Raw genomic sequence first — 23091 nt, forward strand, 5'->3', positions numbered from 1 at the left:
TTAAGCAAGTTGCTCTTTCTTCCTCATTAAATAGAAGGCCCTACTTTCATTCACAGAGGATAGCCTGTTAGATTATTACACTGCAAAATTTTCTGTTTTTCTTAGCCAAATGGTGAATCTGGACCTCATTCACCCTCATTCATCATACAAAGGCCCTGGCCCTTCTGCAAGACTGCCCCCCAAGGCTGAACCACAGTAGCACCTGCAGTGAGGAGAGAGCTTTATGGGGCAGGATGAGACAACTGACTTGAGTCCCTTAATGAGGGAGCTGTGTAGGTTCTTGCAATGACTGGACGATTCTGAGTTATCACAAACATTCATGGACCTAAAACCTCACAAGACCCATGATTTATCACACATGGCTTGTAATGGCTTTGATTTATTTAGATAAAAATAATGAGAAACTGTTATTGTTTTATACATTGCCTTGTTTCACGCCCCATGTTGATTGAACTGATGGAATCTTTCATTTATTATCTCCCCAAATAAGACCTAACACAGGAAAGGTTTTGTCTGGCACCTTTTAAAGCAGCATGTTGTGCATTCATCAAGAGACCCAACTGGAACAAAATTGCTAATGGGAATGAAATTTACAAAGCAGAAGCGAAATTAAGAAGCCTTTACCGTATTTTTCGCTCTATAAGACGCACCAGACCACAGGACGCACCTAGTTTTTGGAGGAGGAAAACAAGAAAAAATATATTCTGAATCTCAGAAGCCAGAACAGCAAGAGGGATCGCTGCACACTGAAAGCAACAATCCCTCTTGTTGTTCTGGCTTCTGAGATAGCTGCGCAGTCTGCATTCGCTCCATAAGACGCACACACATTTCCCCTTACTTTTTAGGAGGGAAGAAGTGAGTCTTATAGAGCAAAAAATACGGTAATTTCACTGACTACCCTTTCACAGTAGAAACTGAGAGGTGGTTGATCACACAGCAAGAGTAGTTGAACTAACTGGAAAGCACCCCCAAAAAGGTGCAATCGGAAATTCTCATTTTACATAGAAAAAACACACCTTTATGATGCAAGCGTAATCCAAAGTGGGCAATGGTTGCTCTCTTCTTCACTGTGATCTCGTCTTTACGGATACTGTTCCCATATTCCCGGACTATTTCACACCACATAAGTTGACCAGAAAATACCCACTTCAATAACATGACCTATGCATATGACCCTGCCATCATGCAGCCCTATTAAAATGTATTTCATGATGTCTGACTTCATGAAGCCATCTGTTCCCCGTTTTGTAGTGCAAGTCAGAAAAACGTCAGCAACAAGATTTGATCTATAGATTTGGATTTGATCTATGCCAGTGGTTCCCCCAACTATTTTTTCCTCTCAAACGACTTGAAGATTGCGGAAGTATTGGTGGACCACACAGGCATTACAGTAAATACAATGCAATATAGGGAATAAAAGATAAAAGAAGCAATAAAAAGGTCCATCTGAATATTCAGTGCAATGAATGTGCTATTCCCCCATCTTCAACCACAAATGCCGAGGAACACTGCATTGGATTTAATGCACTATTCTGTTGTTGTGACCTGCTCTGTGACCTTAGAATGAAGGGTGGTGTAATAGTAATAGTAATAGTAATAGTAATAGTAATAGGCTAGTGTTGCTTTAGCACAATTCCTAGCATTAAGAGCAGTCTGTGCGTTTCATGGCTTGAAATTGATTTGGTTATTAAATCTGCTTATATGTTAGAGTGATTAGGTAAAGGTAAAGGAACCCCTGACCATTAGGTCCAGTCATAGCCAACTCTGGGGTTGCGGCACTCATCTCGCTTTATTGGCCGATTGAGCCAGCGTACAGCTTCTGGGTCATGTGGCCAGCATGACTAAGCCACTTCTGGCGAACCAGAGCAGCGCACAGAAATGCCATTTACCTTCCCGCCAGAGCGGTACCTATTTATCTACTTGCACTTTGATGTGCTTTCAAACTGCTAGGTTGGCAGGAGCAGGGACCGAGCAATGGGAGCTCACCCCATCGCGGGGATTCAAACCACTGACCTTCTGATCGGCAAGTCCTAGGCTCTGTGGTTTAACCCACAGTGCCACCCGTGTCCCTTTTGTTAGAGTGATTACTGCCTGATAATTAAGGGTACAAGTCAGTTAGAAAATAAGCCATTTCAGACCCATTTATTTCAATGGGAGAGATTTAAGCATGCATGTTAATACTACAATGGAAATCAATGGGGCTTAGGCTTGATTTCACTCTAATACTTAATCCAAAATTCTTATTTCTTCAATTTTACGTTGCATGTACAAGTAAAACTTTTATTATTATTTTAGCAGTCAAGCAGTATACGATAATTGAACAAAACGTCTGTGACTTTCTTTAGAGACAGAATCTGTTTAATAAATATGACTGTAAAAGCAATAAACAATAGCAATTATACATTACACTACATAGTATCCAACCAAAAAGGGGGGGGGGATTACATCAAAAAGTCATTTCAAAATTAGCAGTAGATCCAATGCTATAAGAGAGAAAAAAACATTCAAATTGACCTATAAAAATAACTTGGCTAACATTGGACTTCCATGGCCTATTAGAATTGTGAGGGTTACTATACAGTGAACATTGACTACTTTCCCAGCCACCCGAGAGTTACAGCTATAGACACATGAGTGATGCCAAATCTTGTAGCAAAAGGTGCAGAGGAATTTGAGAAACCATCAGCAGCAGACATAAATCATTTAAAAGTTCCCAGTTTTTCTTCAAATGTGTTCATTTGGGACTAAAATTCAACTTCTGAGGTGAATATATATATATGTGCAGGTCAGCCCTCAGTTACATCCCTGACATCTTTTTTCACTTAGTCACCTCCTTGACATGTCTTAGCATTATGGCTTGCTGAGCTCCAAAAAAAAATCTTGAATTTTTTCCAGAGAAGCAACTGTTGGTGCTTACCAAGGGAGATGGTCATATGCAAGTTCTGACCATTACTATGTCTCTGTGTTCTTGTTAGTAGTAACACTCAGCTTCATTCTAAGGGGCTACAGATGAGAAAGTGACTATATAAATTTATATTGCACTTCCTTGTGGCAAGATCCCACATGGCTCACCTGCACTCATCAGCTGTATACTAAAAGCACGTGGCATGGCCAAACTCTATGGTTGCTCGGGTAGGAAAGGCCTAAAACCCAGCAACATGGGATCTTGCCATGTGGAAACAAGGACCCAGTCTGGCCCAAATCTACTCAAAGAGGTGCAAACTTGTGATCTGAAGCACCCGTCAGAGCATTCATATGAGAAGCCATAAATGTGTGGGGACGTGGGGGTGGCAACTCACTTTTCATTCTCCCATCCATGCTAAAATAATTGTGTGAATTGGTCTATAAACAATTTAAGTCAGGGTACTTATATTCAAGCAGATTTGACCCCACTAAATCAAACAGAAATTCACATTCTGATCCTAAATATATGTATAGCTGTTTGAATACATCTAATGGCCTGTGCTGCAGCAGTTACATCGGCACCCTGTCATCTAGATTAAATACCTATCAGATTAAATCTCATTGGAGCAGGTTGTTTATAAATATGACTATGGTTTGAACATATGCAAATGATGGTTTGTAATATTCAATAAGCTCCACAGAAGACAAAAGGTGAGCCATATTTTAAGATAAGGCACAGGTGAGCCATACCTGTGTCTGCTGCCTCAACTGTAGTGACTCTGTCATTACTCTGTAGGGTCAAAACAAATTCAATACCTTGCTACGCAAATACAGTAATCACAATACACAAAGAGAAACAGGCTGAATAATAATAACTGTAAACATTTTCTTGTTTTTCCCCCAAACATAACTTTTCTTTTCTATTTTTACCAGCTTACAAGAAGAAACAATAAGAAAGCCTAAGGATTGTGTTATACAGGAACTCACAAGAAGAAACAATAGGAAAAGATAAGAAAAGACGAACTGTATTAATATTGGAATTAGTTTCATAGGTTATATACTGTACATATGAACTGTATATGTTGCACATACTGGGCTAGACCTTTACGTTAGGAAATAACCAATAAAATGTTTATGGTTATTATTGTTCAGCCTGTTGCGCTTTGTGTATTGTGATTACTCTGCAGGGTACTGCCCCCCTCCCCCAATGCCCACAAGTGCCATAGCTTAATAAATGGTAGGCTGGCCAGCAACACCAGCACAACAGGACTGAAATGCAGCAATGTATTTGTATAGGGCTTTGTGCTCTACCTCCCCATCCTCTCTCTTTGCTGGAACTGAAGGTTGGAATTCAACTAGCATCAGCGTTATCTGATTTCAATGATTTTTAGGTTTCATTTTTTAAAGTCCTGCTATGTAATGAAGTGGTGGAAGAATGCATTGTAGGATCCTTATGGAACAGCCTATTAGTTTTTTGCAGCAGACCGGGAATTGTGTGTGTGTGTGTGTGTTTTAAAAAATCAGTTAGTTATAATACTTTTGTCATTATCAAGACATTCGCATTTTTCAGTACTCATTCTGAAATCCATAATCTCACAGTGCACACTTAACAATTTTAAGCTATGAGTTCGAGCATTTGAACTGTTGAATTTTTGATGGAGTCAGAAGAACCTGCACACACAATTCATTATTTGATTCAATTTAAAGCAATCCCCCAATTAGCTGCAGACTGAATAAAGATTGCTGAAAGAGATGAAAAGTGAACCAGTCTTAGGTATGATCTGCAGCAGCCTTCCTCAGCCTCAACAGAGGTTTCAGACTATAATTTCCATCATCTCTGACCAGTGGCTGGGGGTGATAGAAGCTGTTTTCCAAAACCTCTAGATAGCACCAGCTTGGGAAAGGCTGCTTTACAGAAATCAGTGTGAACATCTGGAAGTAACTTGAATTGACTGGATTATTGACATGGATATTAGCTGTTGGTACAAACTGGTTTCAGATGCCTGAAAAAGATTCCATCATTGCATACAGTCACATAGAAGCCTTTGAATACCAGTGTTTGAAGGCCTCAGTTCTAATACAAAGTGGCTAGTCCTTATACCCTAACTTTATTTCCCTAATTAAAGGGAATGGCCAAAAAAAAAAAAAAGGATCCAATCCAGAGTTGGAATATGGAGCTCCCAAGATAAATTTGATACCACTATGATAGAATTGTAGAGTTGGAAGGGACCCCGAGGATAATCTAGTCCAATATATACTGCAATGGAGAAATTTACATGTGTAGATTCCAGAGAACTGGAGATCATGGGAACTGTACTTCCCATTATGACCAACTTTGTACTTCCCTAATGTGTGTGAACATAAAATATATTTGAAAGCCTGCAGCCCTCGGGTTGTAAATTGCCTTAACCAGATTATTACTGGACATCAGCACCAGTAGGTCGTCGGGGAGGCAGTGCTCCAATCTGGACTTATTGGACTGTAATCAATATTGCACCAGCAGTGTTCCACTTATGCAGTGGGACTCTCATCTTCCTATGTGCCCCCAAAATCTGCTCCAGGGCATCCCCCAACCCTCTGGTGTAGATATTGAGGGTGCATGGGGGTTGGAGAGTAGAGGATGGAGGAGAGGGAGTGTTGTACAAGTGGGAGACTGGGGAATGAGTGATACAAATTCAAGATCAATAGGACTAAATCTGATGGACTAAATCTAGCTCCTGAAACAATTTCAGTTTAATTTGTAGCACTTGTAGCTGGACCTAGTTGTGATGAGTCCCTGGTGATGTGATCAGAGCAGAGCAATGACAATGATTAATCTGAGTTCTAACATCTTTGAAACTGATAGGAGGACATGTCTTGTTCATTAAGATGAAGAGTAGTGCATATAGCATGGAGATAAGAAAGTTTCATTGCTTTATTTTTGGTAACAGATGTACCATTATCCAGCCATAGGATGGGGCAAGAAATATTTTGTGAGTGGACCTTATATATACCTTGGTGTCTTTTACATCCCCAGCTTGTGGGGCTCTCTAAGAGCACATTGTAAGAGATTATTGCACTATGTGCAGCTCTAGCACTTGCACCAGGAGTTGCAAAACTAATATTCTTGAGCACGTCCTCTGCAAGCTGAAAGTGTGGGTTTTTTTGTTTTTTAAAAGGATTTGTGCTCATGATCTATACACTAAGTGCTCGATCTGTTAGGCCAGATGGAACAATGGAGCAAAATAAATGTTTGTGTACAGTATGGGAAATACTGTATGCCTGCCACAAATTGCACTCAGCTGGACCGGATGGAATCACGGGACGGGTAATTAGGGACTGCGCTGCAGAATTAGCTGGTGTATTTACGGACATTTTTAATCTATCCCTGTCGCAGGGTTCTGTCCCTACCTGTCTGAAGACATCGATTATAGTGCCAGTCCCCAAACAGTCAGTGGTGGTATCTCTCAATGACTATAGACCAATAGCCCTAACATCTGTCGTTATGAAATGTTTCGAGAGATTGGTGCTAGATCATATTAAGGCTGGTCTTCCATCCACTCTAGACCCGTTCCAGTTTGCATACAGAAGAAATAGATCTACTGATGATGCTATTTCCATCGTTGTCCACACTGTACTGAGTCATTTAGAACGACAGGGAACCTACGCAAGGCTGTTGTTTGTGGACTACAGTTCTGCCTTCAATACAATTTTGCCAGACAGGTTATTTCTTAAAATGATCAATTTGGGTATACATCAGAAGATCTGTCTGTGGGTAAGGAATTTCCTGACTGACAGGCCGCAGACAGTGAGAATGGGACCTTACTATTCTTCTACTCTAGTATTAGGCACAGGAGCTCCTCAGGGATGTGTGCTAAGTCCCTTTCTCTATTCCCTGTACACATCTGATTGTACCCCACTGTATAAGTCCAACACAATCATCAAATTTGCGGATGATACAACAGTGGTGGGGCTCATTAGTGAGAACGATGAGACTGCTTACAGGAAAGAAGTACAGGGGTTAATTCAATGGTGTAAAGAAAACAATCTTATGCTTAACACCAAAAAACCAAAGAACTCATAGTTGATTTTAGGAGAAAGAAAAGTGTATTTTTACCATTGCACATAAATGGCGAGGAGGTGGAGAGGGTTGGTAGTTTTAAATACCTGGGCATTTATATCTCTGAGGACCTCTCATGGACTGCAAATATTAACATGGTTGTGAGGAAGGTGCAGGGGAGGTTGTATTTCCTGAGAATGCTCAGGGGACTGAATCTATCTCAGCACCTACTCCTGTCCTATTATCACAGTACCATCGAGAGTGTCTTAACCTATAGTATATTATCGTGGTATGGAAGCAGCTCTGAAACGGATAAAAAAGCTTTACTGAGAATAACAAAAATTGCCCAGAATGTTATAGGGCTCCAGCTACCAACCCTGGATGAGATCTTCACGTCTCGCACTTTGAAGAAGTCACACAATATCCTGAGAGATCCCACCCATCCTGCTCACAACTTCTTTGAACTGTTGCCTTCGGGCAGAAGATATAGGACAATGAAAACACGAACCACACGCCTTCTGAATAGTTTCTATCCAAGAGCTCTGATTGCACTAAATAATGATCTCAGGGCCAGTTGTAAGAAATAGCAAGCAGGGAGTAGGAAGGAATGAGATAGGGTTTAGGTCATGATATGCTTTTAATAGGTCATGTTATATTCTGGATTATGTATGTTTTATAGATTATGTCTGAATGGGATGAGAGTTTTGGAGGTACATGCAAATGTGTATATGAAGCCGGTCTTTGGGTGGGTGTTTGATTTTCGTTGTTGTGTATACTGTGTATATACGGACAATGACAAATAAATTTCTAATCTATTCTAATCTAATCTAATCTAGGCCAGATGGAACAATGGAGCAAAATAAATGTTTGTGTACAGTATGGGAAATACTGTATGCCTGCCACAAATTGCACTCAGCTTTCTTTAAAACTATTGCTGTCAGAATAGAATAGACAAAATGCTGGAAAAAAACTCATGAAGGAACTGATGCAGATGCTAAGCAGGACTGAATCAGTTTGGACTGGATAGCACCATTCCTTTTTCATTCTTGATTGCAATGGGTATGTGCAGAATGTAACTAACAACAATCAGAGAGTGAAATGTATTTTATGGTTAGATCCTTCAAAGGTCAGTCTTGGAGTAGCTAGTTCTTTATCCCATATGATATGGATGGGAAAACTGTGACTCTCTAGGTTTGATGGAACTCCAGCTCCCACCATCCTTTATTGCCTGCTCTGCTGGCTAGAGCTGATGGGAGCTGAAGTCCAGGAACATCCGGGCAGCCACACTGCGCTAGACAGGCATGAATGAAGGGACAACATATGTTTAGGAAAGAATTGGATTCTGCCAGTGAAAGGAACTTGAGCTGCGTCTGGACCTTGAACTGTATCTGAACAAGCTAAAAACAGCTTTAGACAAAGGAACATCACAAGACAAAAAGTAAAAGTCCAAACAGAGACATCTGAAAAACATAAACAACCCCCCTAAGAACATTGTGATGCCATCAAACTCTAGTGCAGATTTGTTGTGAGTATTTGACACTGCATTCCTATGCATGTCTACTCAGTAGAAAGCCTCATTGAGTTCAGTGGGGCTTACTTCTAAGTCCGTGTGTATAGGATTGCAGGTGCAGGAATGTAGGCTGGAGTGGCAAATCCACCTACAATCTTGCAGTGCTAAAAGCATAAGTTATACCGAAAGTCAGGAACTTCCACCCCCTCCCACAAAGACCCCATGCACGTTCTTGGCCTATATTCATTATGAATCACTTACAAATTAAACCTTGATTAGAAAAGAAGAGAGAAGAGGATTAAGAGGAAGTGTTTTTTTCCTTCCTCTTTTACTCCATTAAAATAGAGCACCTGTACACTGCAGTTCCCAATATGTTATCCAAATGACATCCACATGCACAGGCTTAAAGCTAAAAACCCCTTTGTCGTCAGAAGAATCAAAAAGTCCAAAAGCAGTGATTGGTTTCCTTTTTTTCTTTTTATACATATATATATATATCAGGGTGAAGGGGACAGAGAGAGACCGGTGTCCTTGTTTCAAACATTTATACAGGTAGGGATTTCTTTTGTGCTTTGTGTCTCAGCAACTGTGGAAATACTTCCTGCGGCAGAGAAAAACAACAACAAAAGGAGAGTTAGCAAAGCGAGCAGGAGCAGAAAGTCTCTCAATATCATGTCAATTGTCTTTGGATTTAATTGTTTCTTCCTAACACACCATGCACCCAGAATATCTGCTTGTCATTTAGAAGGCAGACTGTAATGTCTTGTTCCTGTACTAATGAATATGACTTAACCATGTCAAATTATGGAGTGGCAGATGAGGGAGAGGAGGAATGGGACTAGCTGTGTTCCTCTGAGAAGCAGCACAATGCTTTTAATGGCATTTGAAACGAAATACAAGGTGTCAGAGATCTGACAATCTGCCGGTGCATTTGTCTTTGTGCAGAGTGTGTTCCCACCCAGTGACTGTCAGATGTGAACTGAATCAGTTTTCATATCCAGTGGTTAATTTTTAAAGAAAGAGCACCAGAGGCTCTCATTCTGCATGTAAGCAGTACCTCCTGCCATAAAACTCCTTATCTCTGGGAATATCCAAAGAACCGGTTGTCATGAAAGAGAAACAGGGAGGGCTGTGCACTAAGGATAGTGCTAACTTTCTGTCCCTTCAAGTTTTCTTGGCTACCCACAAAAACAATACCAAATGGAGAGTGTCTTATCCAACCTCCATAAGGATATGTCAAACTATGTTGGCAGCACCTGTTGACTTTATTTATTTGACACAATTATATTCTGTCCACAAGGGGCCCTTAACTGAAGCCTTGTGTAAAACGAGCAACTTCAGGTGACCAGCTAGAATCCTATCAAAGCCAAATAGACTCTGTGACATCTTCTCCCCCAGATTAAGAAAATTGTTCTTCTGTCTGAGTGGAGATATTCATTTACTTCTAATGATTCACTAAGAAGCAACCTTAATCCCAGACAGGTTGAGATTGGCTGTGATAACTCAGTGTGGAGTGAGAGACAACCCTCACATGCATAAGAGATGCACTCTAGCTCTTTTTAGTTGTCAGTGTCCAAAGCTGAGCCTGGCATCATGAAATGTTCTCAGGCTGAGCCCTGGTAAGCACTGGCTCATATTAAGCCAAGGCTAGATCCAAAATAGGGTTGCCAGATATCCATGATTGCTTTGGACATAGAAGAACTGCCTGCTTTGTGCAGTGTCCTCATAGTTGAGCCTTGTGACTGGCAGCTCTGAAAGGACTCCATCTGCCCACTCGCTTCTCCATACTGACGCTTTGGTATTTGCCCTCAGCAGACAGCCCCTCCCCAGCCCCCCTTCCACTCTGCTGACCGCCAGTCTACTAATCAGCAGGTCAGCAACCCAGCGCACCTGCGCCTGACGAGCGCTCCTCGTACATCTGACCGCCAGCATGCTCATCAGTAGGGCAACAGTCTATGCACTGTCTGGTCCTGGACTCTGGGCAGTCCTTGGCTGTCTGCTCACGCTCGTTGGTTGGTGTCCAGGATGTCCAGGAATTTTTCCGCCCAATAGCCTCTTGTGTACAAGAATTGGTCTTTGGAAATCTGGCAACCCTACAAATAACCCCAGCTAGAATCAGTTAGATTCATTAAAAGCACAGTACCACAAGGGCAAGGAGAGGGGGAGGAAGGTAAGCTGATTAAGAATAAAAACCACACCATTATAATAACAGAACATATTTTGCATGCATTTAATCACCAACTGTGTACTTATAAATAATCTTCTATTTACAGAATTGTCAAAATCTGCCTCTTTCCTTGCTGCTGGCAGGTTTTGCTCTGTTCTTTACTCCTTACGATCCATTTAAAAGGTCATTTTCTGGATAGATTATTCCACCTCTACCTTCTCATGACTTACATTCCGTACCTTTAGAATTCTTCAAGTTTGAGTGCTGAAGGCCAAGAAAGCCAAATGTACTGTTCAAGGGATATGTCAGCTAGTGCATAGAGTCCCTTTTCTAACAATGTAGAACTTGAAATTTAGGTATTGGAATATAACTGAAGGCAGGTGATAACTGAAGTCAGGAGGTGATGGACTGAACCCAAACGGTCACTCTTGCTAGGTCATTGTTTGATACTAAGGTTGAATTCAGGCATGGGGAATATTGCATTAGTTTTCCTGGTTATAATGCTAAGATGTCTGTCTTGGTTTTCAATGGTCCTTTTACACCACATCGCCTGTTGTGAGATGGAACTGTGGCTTTTTGATTGATATACCAACATGTCCTGCTAAATTTAATTCATGCCAGTGGGCATGGCATGACTCAAGAGTAGATATCATTAGTTATGGTACCACCCTTTATGTTCTTATCTGCTTCTGTTCCTTCATGAGTCACCCATGACTTTGATGGGAAATAACTGCACCCCAGCATACCACACCAAATTTCATCTCACACTTCTCTGGGTTAACGTGGTCACAAATGGATTTTTCTGCAGGCAATTAACACAGAAATGAGTGCTAAACCTCCACAAGATTCAGCTAGATTTCCAGAAGGGGTTTTTGAGTATGAAAGGTGACAATAAACATGGAAATTATCAAGTGAGAAAATGTCAGGAAAATAGAATCAAGTGTTGTGTGAATGCAGCCTAATTCTGTTGAGCAGAATTTCTTTCCCTCTGACCACACATTTTCTTCTTCAGCCCCAGCCAGCATGGTCAGGGAAGAAGCAAGCTGTAGTCCAACAATATCTGGAAGACCACTGGTTGCCACCCCAACTTCAGCTCCCCGTCTCCTCAAAAATCATCTCCATCTGTTAGATAGGTAGACTTCTCAGAAACCAGCACCATGCTAAGCCTGACCTAACTGCATCCACAGTCCCTGCCATTCTTCTCTTTCTCATTTCCTTTTGTATAGTCTCTTGAGATGCAGCTCTATGTATAATAAGATTGCTCTTATTCATGTGCTTTTTCTCTTTCAGTTCTTCCACGTATGCACTCTCTCTGCAAGACTCCTGCTGCTATTTCTTTTGAGTGGCTTCGTGTTTTCTCATTCAATTGGCCATGAAGACTTTGGCAGCAAAGTTGGCTTTATGCTTTCCCCTTGCTCATCATCTCTTTGTCTTCTCATTCCTTGCCTTCATTTAATATTAATGCTATTTCCCTTTTCTTTCCTGTGAATTGTTGTTCGGTTGCTGTCCGTCTGCTAGTCAATTCCCTTTCTTTTCTATTGCATTTTGACTAATGGTTAATTTTTCTCCCTGGATCCCATTTTTATCTTAGCATTTGTATTGATTCTCCCAGCTGCTTCATATCTCCTCTCATTCCTGTCAGAACATTTCTGCCACTCTTGGGTCAAATATTTGTAGCATTTTGCTGCTCACGTTCTGATCTTCTGATGCCCAATTTTCTGAGTTTTTCTCATTGTTTTGCTCATCATCGTATTAATTTTATTCTCTTCAGAATTCAGTTCAAGAATTTCTTTTGCTGTGCTTTTGAATCCATGAACCCTAGAGCTTTAAAAGTGGCTTATGAATCAACAAAGAGTTGGATGGGACTGTGCTAGTGAGAGGGGTGGAAGAAAATGCCCCATGACGAATGTAAATATGTGTTCATGCATTTGTGAAAACAGGTTCACTGAGTTACAGCAAGATTTTTCTCAGTGGTCCCCCATCCCCATGAAAGATGTTGATATGAAAAGGACAAGATAGCTCTGGTATATATTAGCACTGACATTAATAGCTATACAGACACACACCCAACTGACTGAAGAGGCTTATTCTCAGGAAAGTGGGCATAGCACTACAAACCTAACTGTGATTTGAAATAATCAAGATTTGCTTGGAGTTTGGAGCAAATATTGCAGGCTGCAATGGAGATTTATAAAAGGTCTCCCAAGTTCTCTGGAACTCTTGTAACTCCCCTGATAGAACATTTGTATATGAAAGTAAATGAGAATTTCTGTTAGTTTTATAGTGCATTTTTCCATTTTAAGGCTGTTATGTTGGTATGATTGAGCTGTAATTTAAAAACTATTATGTGAACTCTGTGCTTATTACATTTGTATCAATGAAAATGATGCAAAAAAATTTGCTCAGTTTGCTCTTGTGCAGCTGAACATATAAGGATCTATGGTGTGGTGGTTAGAATATCATACTAGGACCTAGGAGACCATGGTTCGAATCTCCACTCAGCCAAGAAACTCCCTGGGTCACCTTGGGCCAGTCACTGCCTTTCAGCCTAACTTACCTCTCAGGGTTATGTGAGGACAAAATGAGGAGGTACAGTGGCACCTCGAGTTACGTACTTAATCCGTTCCGGAGGTCCGTTCTTAAGCCAAAACTGCTCGTAACATGAGGCGTGCTTTCGCTAATGGCACTGCCACGCTGCAGGAGTGCGACTTCCACTCACATCCCAGGGCAAAGTTCTCAACAAGGGGCATCTACTTCTGGGTTAGCAGAGTGCATAACCCAAAGCATTCGTAAGGGGGACAGTATGCAACACGAGGTACCACTGTATGCCACTTTGAGCTCCTTGAAGGAAAGATGGGATAGAACTGTAATTGTTGTTGTTGTTGTTGTTGATGATGATGATGATGATGTTTGAATGGCATTCTGCTCATGCAAGGAGACTTCCCCTTCCTCTCCTCTCCCAGCATGCCCACAAAAGCATCAATTTGGGTATGGGGAGGAGTCCCTCAATCACATGAATCAAATTTTTGAGGGTGTGCAGGCAGCTGCAGGGAAGAAGAGAGGATGGGGATGTTTCACTGTGCAAGCAGAAGTCTGTTGCATCGGCATAAAGCAATGGGGAAACTTATCCTACTTTATATCTGAGTATTAAAGCACAAGATTGGCATCAATTGAAAAATGGATAATCTTGCTATCCACTGATTCTGTTGTCCTTCTCTTATGTGGTTTTCTGGTCATCCTAGAAGGAAAGGGTTGGCTTTGTTGTCAATAGTGCATTCCTGCCAGAACCCCAACCCTCATAGTTCATTGCATAGAATACAAAAGAAAATAAATGGGGGAAAGTAAAGCTGTAGCATTTCAATTTAAAACAGCCCAAGTTCATTGAAGGCAATGGCATTATTCCATTAAATTCAGCTACTGCATTTTAAATGATTTGTGCATCGTACAGAATGGCATTTAAAATACGCCTTTTTATTTGGATATCCACAACAATTGTACCATCAGGTAACGATAAAACCAGGCAGAAATGAACTTTGCGTCTTGCAACACATTTTAATTATGAAGACTTTCAGAAAACCAAGATTTCTAGAATGCAGCATTTTCAAGTTATTCATAGAATCATTTGACTGAAAAGGAAACAGAGGTCATCAAGTTTAAATCCCTGCACCGAGGGACTGTTACATATTTAACATTGTCCAACAAAATATATATAATCTAGATTATAGAGTGTAGAGGAAAGAGAGAGAGAGGTTGAGAGAGGAAAGAAAGAAAGAAAGAAAGAAAGAAAGAAAGAAAGAAAGAAAGAACATGTAGACAGGGCAGATAACTATCATGCTCAAATTGTCTATCAGGCAGGAATAGTAAATCAAAACTAGGATGCTCACTCCAGAAAGCCATATAATATTTAAGAATGAGAGGAATACAATTTAGTAAAAAAGGTAATCTGATGGTGAATAGCAACCACAATTCTCCAAATCACAATGTACAGCCCCTTGGGAAGGGGCTGCACCACGAGCTTTGTGTGCACAACGTCCCAGGTTCAATCCCTGGCGTCTCTTGTATTTTTTTGCTTTGTTTTGTTTTTAAAGCTCAGGGAGCAGGTGATGGGAAGGATCTTTTCTGCTGCCCGTATGAGCAAATAATACTGGGTTATATAACCCAAGGGTCTGACTAAGTAGAAGGCATCTTCCTATATTCCTCTGAGTATGCAGCTACTTGTGGAAGGATTCCTCTTTAGCCTGTGTCCAAGTGGTGAGGACGACTTTCTCCTGCACTGACTTCCCCAGATTTCTGCTCAGGCACAAGCATGAGGCAAGAATCTCCTTGCCACATGATCAAATGCTAGGAAGATTGGTAACTCACATGATTCAATGTGCCCTGCAACAATTTAATGTTTGGTGAACATAACCAGTTCCTGCAGAACTTTACATACATGCATCTTGTTTGCTTTCCCTTTCGGCTGAAACCCTCAGGCTGTTATCCTTGAAGACATTTCCACTGAGATCCTGCCAAAACCAACTTAGTTATCTGAGGACTGCTATCGAGAGTGTGGTCTGCAGTCTGTCGTATTAAGCCAAGGAACACAAACACTGCAGCACCAAAAAATAATTATTATCAGTTTTCTTGAAGTAGCACTGAAATCTCCCAGACCACATCAAGGCTGCTCTGGATAACATTGTTAGCAAAGTACATCCTCAATCTATCTTTTCTTTCTTTCTCAACAGATAGACTACACTAATGGGAGATGGCAAAATTAAAAGTGATATGTCTCTATGCATCCTTTGCCAGACTGCTTCCTACCTTCAATGTAGGTGGGCCATGTTAGAGTGACTATTCATGGGAAGATATTTTGAAAGCATAGCACACTTTATCTGAGGCTCTGTTGTTTCTAATGTTCTATAGGGGCTTGCCCTAAAACGTGAGATGGAATAGCAATAATTAAATCTATTGTGCAGTGAAGACAAAGTGCTTTACAATTTGTTGGGCGGCTAGCGAGGTGGAGTTTGCACTTTCCCAGTAACTATCACACAGCTTCATAGGTACAGGTAAACTTCATGGCAGCAACTGTGAACCAGAAACTCATAAACATTTTCCTGATCACACAACTTTTTTGTTTTCATAACCCTGAACAACTGCAGAGAGAGTTATTATAGTGAAGACAAAACTTCACTGTGGATTTTCTTATTCAATAAATGGAAGAGGAGAAGTAAAGATCTTGGAGTTAGTTTAGACCAATTTAGAGAGAGATTAACAGAGCAGTGGGAACAGTGTTTTAGCAGAGGAGGTTGGAAGACTCAGAATAGATATAGCCAATGAGAATGCAGACTTTGACTAATTATTGGCTGCTGTAGTTTATTTACCTATGGGCTGGGTATCCAACTTCTCATCTACTAGTTGTTCTGGGGTCATCAGCTCCCTTTGAGGGACATTAGGCATGCTTTCACTTTGACTGCCTGGACTGACCATCTCTTGATCTTTCTCATTCTGCATCTGTGCATAAACATTAATGCCCGGAATCTTCCTAAAACATTAACAGAAACCATAATTGGCGTGTATGCTAAGGTGCTCTTCGCATTATGCTTTCACACCTGACAGAAGAATGGCAGGGAAAGAAGGAAGGAGTCATACCTTTTGAATTTGTAGATTACAAATACTGCCAATCCCACAAATACCACGGAGAGCAGCATCAGCATGGCTGAACCACTGTGGCTAGGTGTGACATCTATGAGTGGGGCTGTAAAAAGTTAAAGAAAAGTTTAGAACATTAGGTCCCAAATGTTCTGATAAGGCTTTCTAACTAGAGGATGTATTTATTTATGTTTACTATGCCTTGGATTTAGAAATCTGCCCTTCTTTGTTGTTATGTGTCTTCACAGCCAATTCACAAACCTCTCCCAATAGACACAGTTGTTATTGGTCCTCCATTTGGAAACCACATCTTTGGGGATCAGTTAATGGAGGTATAAAATTATATACACACCACCAAATCAGCCAACACAGAAACTGCAAAGTAATCATCACCCTTTTTCTGGACAGCCGCCTTTGATGTTTCCAAATTTCTCATCCAGAGGGCTGTACTGTATTCAGCAGAAACACACAATGTCATGTGAACTGAAAATTACAGAACCTCCACCGAGTATCAGGACTTGTGCTTGCACAATCCCAATCCAAAACGCAGTATTATCTGGACCAATCCATGCAGTGGTATGTGGTCTCAAAGGCTGACTGAGGATTGGCCCTGCCAGAAAAGCAGAATGTCCTCCTCCAAATAGCTGGCAGCTTGTCATACTTCTCTGAAAATCACTCAAAGAGAACAGCCTGTCCTCACTAAATCCCCCCCCCCTCAGTTTCTCCAAAACCATGAACAAAAGTATTCTCTTGTTAAGATGATTCTGAATCTGACCTGGGCTTGGGTGCTGTAGCAAACATACTAACCCACCACCAGTGCCTTTACCAATCCTAACTAGTTTGTAGAAACTGCAAATAAGCTGGGAAAATATATTACTATATCTAAGGTCAAATCTTAATGCAACTCTGGCCAGATTGTGCATGGGCTTTTCTCAATGCAATAGACGGGTTTCATGTAAAATTCAAATGTGGAAACATATTGCCATACATGACAAAGTTACCTGCTGAGCATGGAGGTGGCACTTTGTTTTATTTACAGATAGTTCAAGTACTTAATTTTTCACTTAGTGTTTATTTGGATGGAATATCCATTGAGAAAACAAGAGGTAAATCGCTCAAATTCTCTCTGTTCCCTCTGCTTCCACATTAATGTGTTTGTGCTCTGGTAGAGAAGGGAAGAGAGACCTCACTACTCTGATATCTAGCACACTGTGCACCAGCACTCAAGTAGCACACAGAAAATGTAGCTGACAGGGGTTAAGAAGGCAATTCTTCCCCAGCTCAGATTAAAATTCCAACCCAGATAAGAATTTGGAGCTCAGAATATTCATTTTGTTTTCAAGGCAAGCATTGTAAGACATTTATATTCACTCTTCATTCTTTTGAATAAACATTCTAAGAATAAGCTTGGTAATCTTGAATAAATGGGCTTTTGAATTTTTCTGGGTTGGGGGGGATGCGTTTGGGGTGTGGTGGGGCAGAGTAGAATGTGGAATAAACCCAAATTCCCTGGTCATTCTGGATTATTTCGGCAACTGGAAATAAAAAACTAAGATTTCATTTCTATCTTGTACCATTTGACTAGCTGGTCTTTTGTTCTGTTTTTAAAAGAAAGAAATCGGTCCATTGAAAAGGTGACAGCTGCCTATTTAGAGGACACTTTTAATTCAGTAGTGACAGGAGTTAGGCATTTTTTCTTCACCTCCTGTAGGTTTTTCACACTTATAAAGAGGACATGCAGATATTGCTGTGCTGCTAATTGGATAGAGGAGCACACAGCCATGATCCCAAGAGAAGCTATTAGTAAATCTGGCTTAAGAAATGCTTTAAACAGTGACTCGTTCCTTATGCCCTTTAAAAGAATGTTGCTGCTCTCTGCATGCACTATTCCCAGAGCTCTGTGCAAAGACCCTTTCTCACACAGGCAATTGAAATTTTACTCAAAAGGGATCCTCACACAAATAGCAGGAGCCCATTGCCTTGTGATTAAAAGTAGACTTAAACTCCAACACCCATCAGCTGCAGACAGCATGGTCCATGGTAAGGGATGATGGGATATGTAGTCCAGAAATATTGGGAGGACCCTAAGTTGGGAAAGACTAGGCAAGAGTGGAAATCATTAAATTTATGAAAGTAGTTTGTTCTAGCTGTATTTAAATTGTGAATACATTTGTGACATTCAGCCCTAAATTGGATTTCTGTTTGTTTGTTAAATATTTAGGCTAATGGGATCCAATTTTTTGTGAAAAATCTTAATTATAAGTCTCTTAAATGTTGCCAAGGAAGTGTTAGCCAGATACTGAGAAAGTGCAGCTCTACCCACCATTACCAAATGACTGATTACGGTATTAGAAATTGTAGTGGAAATGGCAAATTGACCAATACCATTTGTAGAAGGCAAGCAAGATGCATATATTGGAAAAAAAATATGCACATTAGCAGAAACCTGATGGGATGAGGCTTTTGGATGCAGATTATCCGGGTAAGGCCAGTTGATGAAACCCTACTCTCCTTCTACAGTGGATAAAGTGAAATCTAGACTTCAGTGAAACAGGGAAGAGGCTGGATTAAACAGCGCGTCAAATCAGCTTTCACCTTTTAACTAACACGAAATGAACAGGAAAACGTATCGCCTGATTTCTGTTCATGCACTCCTCTTCCACACTCCTCCTGCAGAGCCAGGAAGAGATTGAAAGTGTCTGCTTCCTTTTTCAACCAAGCACAGTTTTAGGCAAAAAATATATATATGCCAGGACTGTGGTTCAAGGTGGCTTCTTTTCCTAAATCAGTTAACACTAACCGCTTTCTCCAGCTCTGGTCACAATGAGTAACCACAATTATGGTTTCTCCACACTTCCTCTTGCCCTGGAGAAAACTGCTCTTTAGTGCTCAGTCAGAACAAATGGCAATTGGATTTTCTGTGAGCAAGCAGATGCATGGACGGAAATGAAAGCAAAAGCTTCTGATCTCCTAGGCGCTGTGTCAGTGCGGGAGAGGTGGGAGCTCACTGCTGTCCATGCTCAGTGGCAGAGCGCATGCATTCTATGCAGAAGGACTCAGGATCAATCCCCAACAGCTCCAGGTTGGGTTGGGAGTGTTTGCAGTCTGAAACCTTGAAGAACTGTTGCAGCCAGCACAGGAACATAGCCAGTGGGACTCATAAATGTAAACTATGGCATGAACTTTATTATCTTGATGTAGAATGCATTTTGGCTGAACTGGTCAAGTCATAGCTAGTTATTTTTTTGACTGACATGCCAAATTCATGTTTCACAAACAGTTCTTGGGATGAAATATGCATCTTATAGGAGCCACAACAGCAAAAGGAGTCCTGAATTAATGTTGATACAGAGTAGACACAGAATCACGAACAATAATGCTGGATATTGTTAATAAAAGCTAGCCAAGTAAAGGGTCATTTTATTCAGTTTACATGTGCATTTCCCGTTGAAACCAACAGGGTTTGCGCACATGAAAACAATGACAATCTTTGTGCATGAATCATTGAAGATCACAGAGTTAGCAAATAATACTTACAATGCAGCTTAAACACTTTATATAATATTAGATTTATTGGGACATAATGACAAATGGGTTTGTGTTGATAGATTTTTAAAGGTATCTTGAGGAAACTGGCAGCAAATTTGTAGCAGTTTAGGAAACAGGAATGTCACAATCCTGTAAACAAGGCTCAGCTGATTTGCACTTAATCTATGATTTTACTAATTAGCCAGCAAGGAATGGAAAATGAGAAAAGGGGAAAACTTAGCACTGCCATAATTATCATTAAAAAGTGCATGAATTTGGAATTTGACAGATTATTTTCCCACATTTATTCAAATTCCAACTTGCAAAGAGGCATTAAAATGTTGTTTATTTTAGATACCGGCAACTAAGGGTTGAGTTGTCTGTTTCAGTTACATACATGACTGGTACAAAGACCATTCTGTCCCATCTAAAAAACTAACACACAAGATTATCTTACTTACATTTTATAATGTGCTCCAAGGACTGCTTTTTAACTTCTCTCTCTCTCTCTCTCTCTCTCTCTCTCTCTCTCTTTCTTTCTCTGCTTAGAAGTGTTACAGCAGCTGCCATGAGCCTTGCAAATGAGGCCACAAAACCCCAATGGGAGGGCATGCCATACCTAAACCTTTTATGATAAAATAAAACCTAGCTACCTCCATGCGTCTGAATTGATGGCAATCACAAGAGGAGAGAGTACTGTGGTGCTTATGTGCTGCTTTGCAAGATTCCTGAAGGCACTTGACTGGCCACTGCAAGAACAGGATACTGGAACAGGTGAGCCTTGATCCAGCAGGGCTTTTCTTATATTCATGTACCCATAGAGGTACAATATTTTCATCATACAATGGCACACTCAGGGTGCAGGGACATTGGAGGCAGGGGCCTTGTATACAGCACCACAGCCACTATGTGCTTCATTCCTTCCTCTACAATGTGCTCTTTAAAGGCCAAAACAGGCTAAGTGAAATAGCCATTCCAAGATTTGTAACACATACAGACTGCAATCCTAAGCACACTTGGTAGCAGTAAGCTCTATTGAACACAATAAGGCTTCTACCTGCTGTTCCAAGTAAACATGCATAAAGCGTTGATTGAGCTATTTTCAATATCTTGCAATAAAAATACAGAGTATTCCAAATACAAAAAAATTTGACATTTCCACAGTGCTGCCACTGGAGAATTCATAATAAGCTGTGCTAACAACACTGGCAGAGGTTTTTAGGAATCTATACCAACCTGCTGTTAAATGGGCAGCATGGACAAGGATTCGAACCCCAGGCTTTAAATCAAACTGGATGGCGTTTTGGTTCAGTTTCTGGACCAATATATCTGAAATCTGGAATAAGAAATTATTGTAAAAAATAAAGTATGGGTACAATCGCAAAGAACAAGAACAATGGTCCATCTGGCCTAGTATCTTGTCAGACAGTGACTGTTAATGGATGTTTCAGAGAAAATGGCATAAAAGGTCTGAGTGCAGTTATGAAATGATGCTATTGCATTCACCCCTATTTATTTATTTTTAAAGTGGGTACTATATCTATGAATGCTTTCTGATTGAGGTTTCTTTCCGCAATATTACCAGTTGCTGATTGAGGTTGTTATGAACAGTGGAGGAAGCTGCCATCTTAAACTGAGAACCTATTCAAAAGTCTTGAACTGTCTGTGTAAGCATAGGTTTTACACAATAAACACCACGTAGCCAAAAAAAATAGGTCACTGGGCATTGCACTGCTCTGTATCAGGGTTGCCACCATTGATATGGAAAGAACTTTTCACACTAGTGCACTGTCTGAGTTCAGTACTCACTTCCCCTAGATGTAGCTCAGGCTAGAACACCAAAAACTCACATAGCAATGGACTGAGCTACACAGAAATTTATGATAATGTTACAATGGCTCTGACTTGAACCTAGATAAATGGGTATGAATTTGTGATTATACCTACACTCATTCAAACTTGAACCTTGTCTTTGTCAGCTCTAGGAGTGTGAAGATGTTTCGACTCTATACATCCCCAAGAAAATGCTTTGTGCATATCCTGAGACAATATCAAGACACAAGAGATGGTCCAGTGACTCTAGAAATTCATTCATTCATTTCTGGATTGGCAAAGTAAATGACAATATTTCTCATTTAAACTTATTTACGGTATTCTAGAGTTTTTGCTATGTTATCCCTCTCCCCTCTTCTTGTGTCATTTTCTTGTTTCTTTGCTTTCCTTTATTTCCTTTCACTTTTCTCCTTTCTTGGCATGAGAAAGGAGGAACTTTGATGTACGATATTTTTTGCTACATATTGTTACACACACAGACACACCCATCCACACACACACACTGGGCTGGTGACTTCTGATGGGCTACAGTTCGCTCCAATCTTTCCTGTTGAAGAAATCAAAACATATCTGTCTCATGATATGACTAATTTTCATCTAAAAGCAGCCATACTAAATGAAGCAGAAAAAGCACCACCCCATCGGAAGCCCTGACACCCATGCCAGCAGAAGAGCAGAAGGTGGATGAGGGCAATGAAGCTGCTATTGGGGCAGGGAGGGTTGAAGGTAGCTACCAGAGGTAGCTTCCACTCATGCACTCCACAGGTACAGTAAATATATCTGTGGTGGAAAGGCTCTCCACTGCTAGAGACCAGCAGGGTTTGGAAGAGCAAAGTGGAGGGATACTTGTACCACTTCCTAACCCTCTTCATCAGAGGTAAGTGTTATGCCTGCCAGTCTAGATCCTAGCTTATCTTCCGCTCTTCTACATATTGAGAATACTATTCTGAGATTACTCTCTTTAGTGATATTTCATTTTTTAGTTGATTAGCTTCTTTAAGTCCCCATTTATAAGCCTGTGGCAGGTTCTTCTGGAGCAAGTGGTCTGTCCTAAGTATGGAAATATTTTTAGTTCAATCAGATTTCTAAAGGCGAAACTTAATACTGTCACATCAGCTGCAATCCTGACAATGGTGCTCTTTGCATCTTAAAAAACATTAAATACAAAGATACAGTCAGTATCATGCATAGTTGAGCCTTCTTCCAAGTTTAGCTGTTGGACTTCCTTTTATATTTTGCATCTCCTTTTATTTTTTTATGGGAATATTAAGTGCAATTAATTAACTTAAAATTAATTTAAAAAATCAAAGCTATTTTGAAAAAGGAAAAGGAGACAGGAAAATATAGGAGGCAGGCAGTCAGTCTTCAGAGATGACAGACACAGTGAGAGACATATGGAATGTCCATCTGCACTCATTTTTTTAATAATAATAAAAAAAAACATGTGCAAGAAATTTGGTTCTCTTCAAGCTTAGTTCAATG

At 40.5% G+C, this 23091-nt stretch overlaps 1 protein-coding gene across 8 annotated transcripts in view; it reads right to left on the reverse strand.

Moving 5' to 3' along the window:
• The window catches only part of SORCS1 (sortilin related VPS10 domain containing receptor 1), a 424966-nt gene that overhangs the window by 56250 nt on the left and 345625 nt on the right, over window positions 1-23091 (reverse strand). Inside the window, exons 24-28 of one of the 8 annotated variants that reach the window (XM_083441627.1) lie at window positions 21013-21112; window positions 16249-16354; window positions 15981-16141; window positions 10344-10546; window positions 7783-9054 (exon numbers count right to left, since the gene is read on the reverse strand). In XM_083441627.1, coding sequence (XP_083297753.1) covers window positions 10407-10546; window positions 15981-16141; window positions 16249-16354; window positions 21013-21112 — 507 coding nt within the window. In that variant the 3' untranslated portion in view covers window positions 7783-9054; window positions 10344-10406. Of the gene's footprint in view, window positions 1-7782; window positions 9055-10343; window positions 10547-10569; window positions 14247-15980; window positions 16142-16248; window positions 16355-21012; window positions 21113-23091 lie in introns of those variants that run through there. The other 7 variants (XM_083441629.1, XM_083441630.1, XM_083441631.1 and 4 more) reach the window with 7 other exon arrangements.

This window comes from Podarcis tiliguerta (assembly GCF_965153285.1).
Source record: "Podarcis tiliguerta genome assembly, chromosome: 5".
Classification (NCBI taxonomy): Eukaryota; Metazoa; Chordata; class Lepidosauria; order Squamata; family Lacertidae; genus Podarcis; species Podarcis tiliguerta.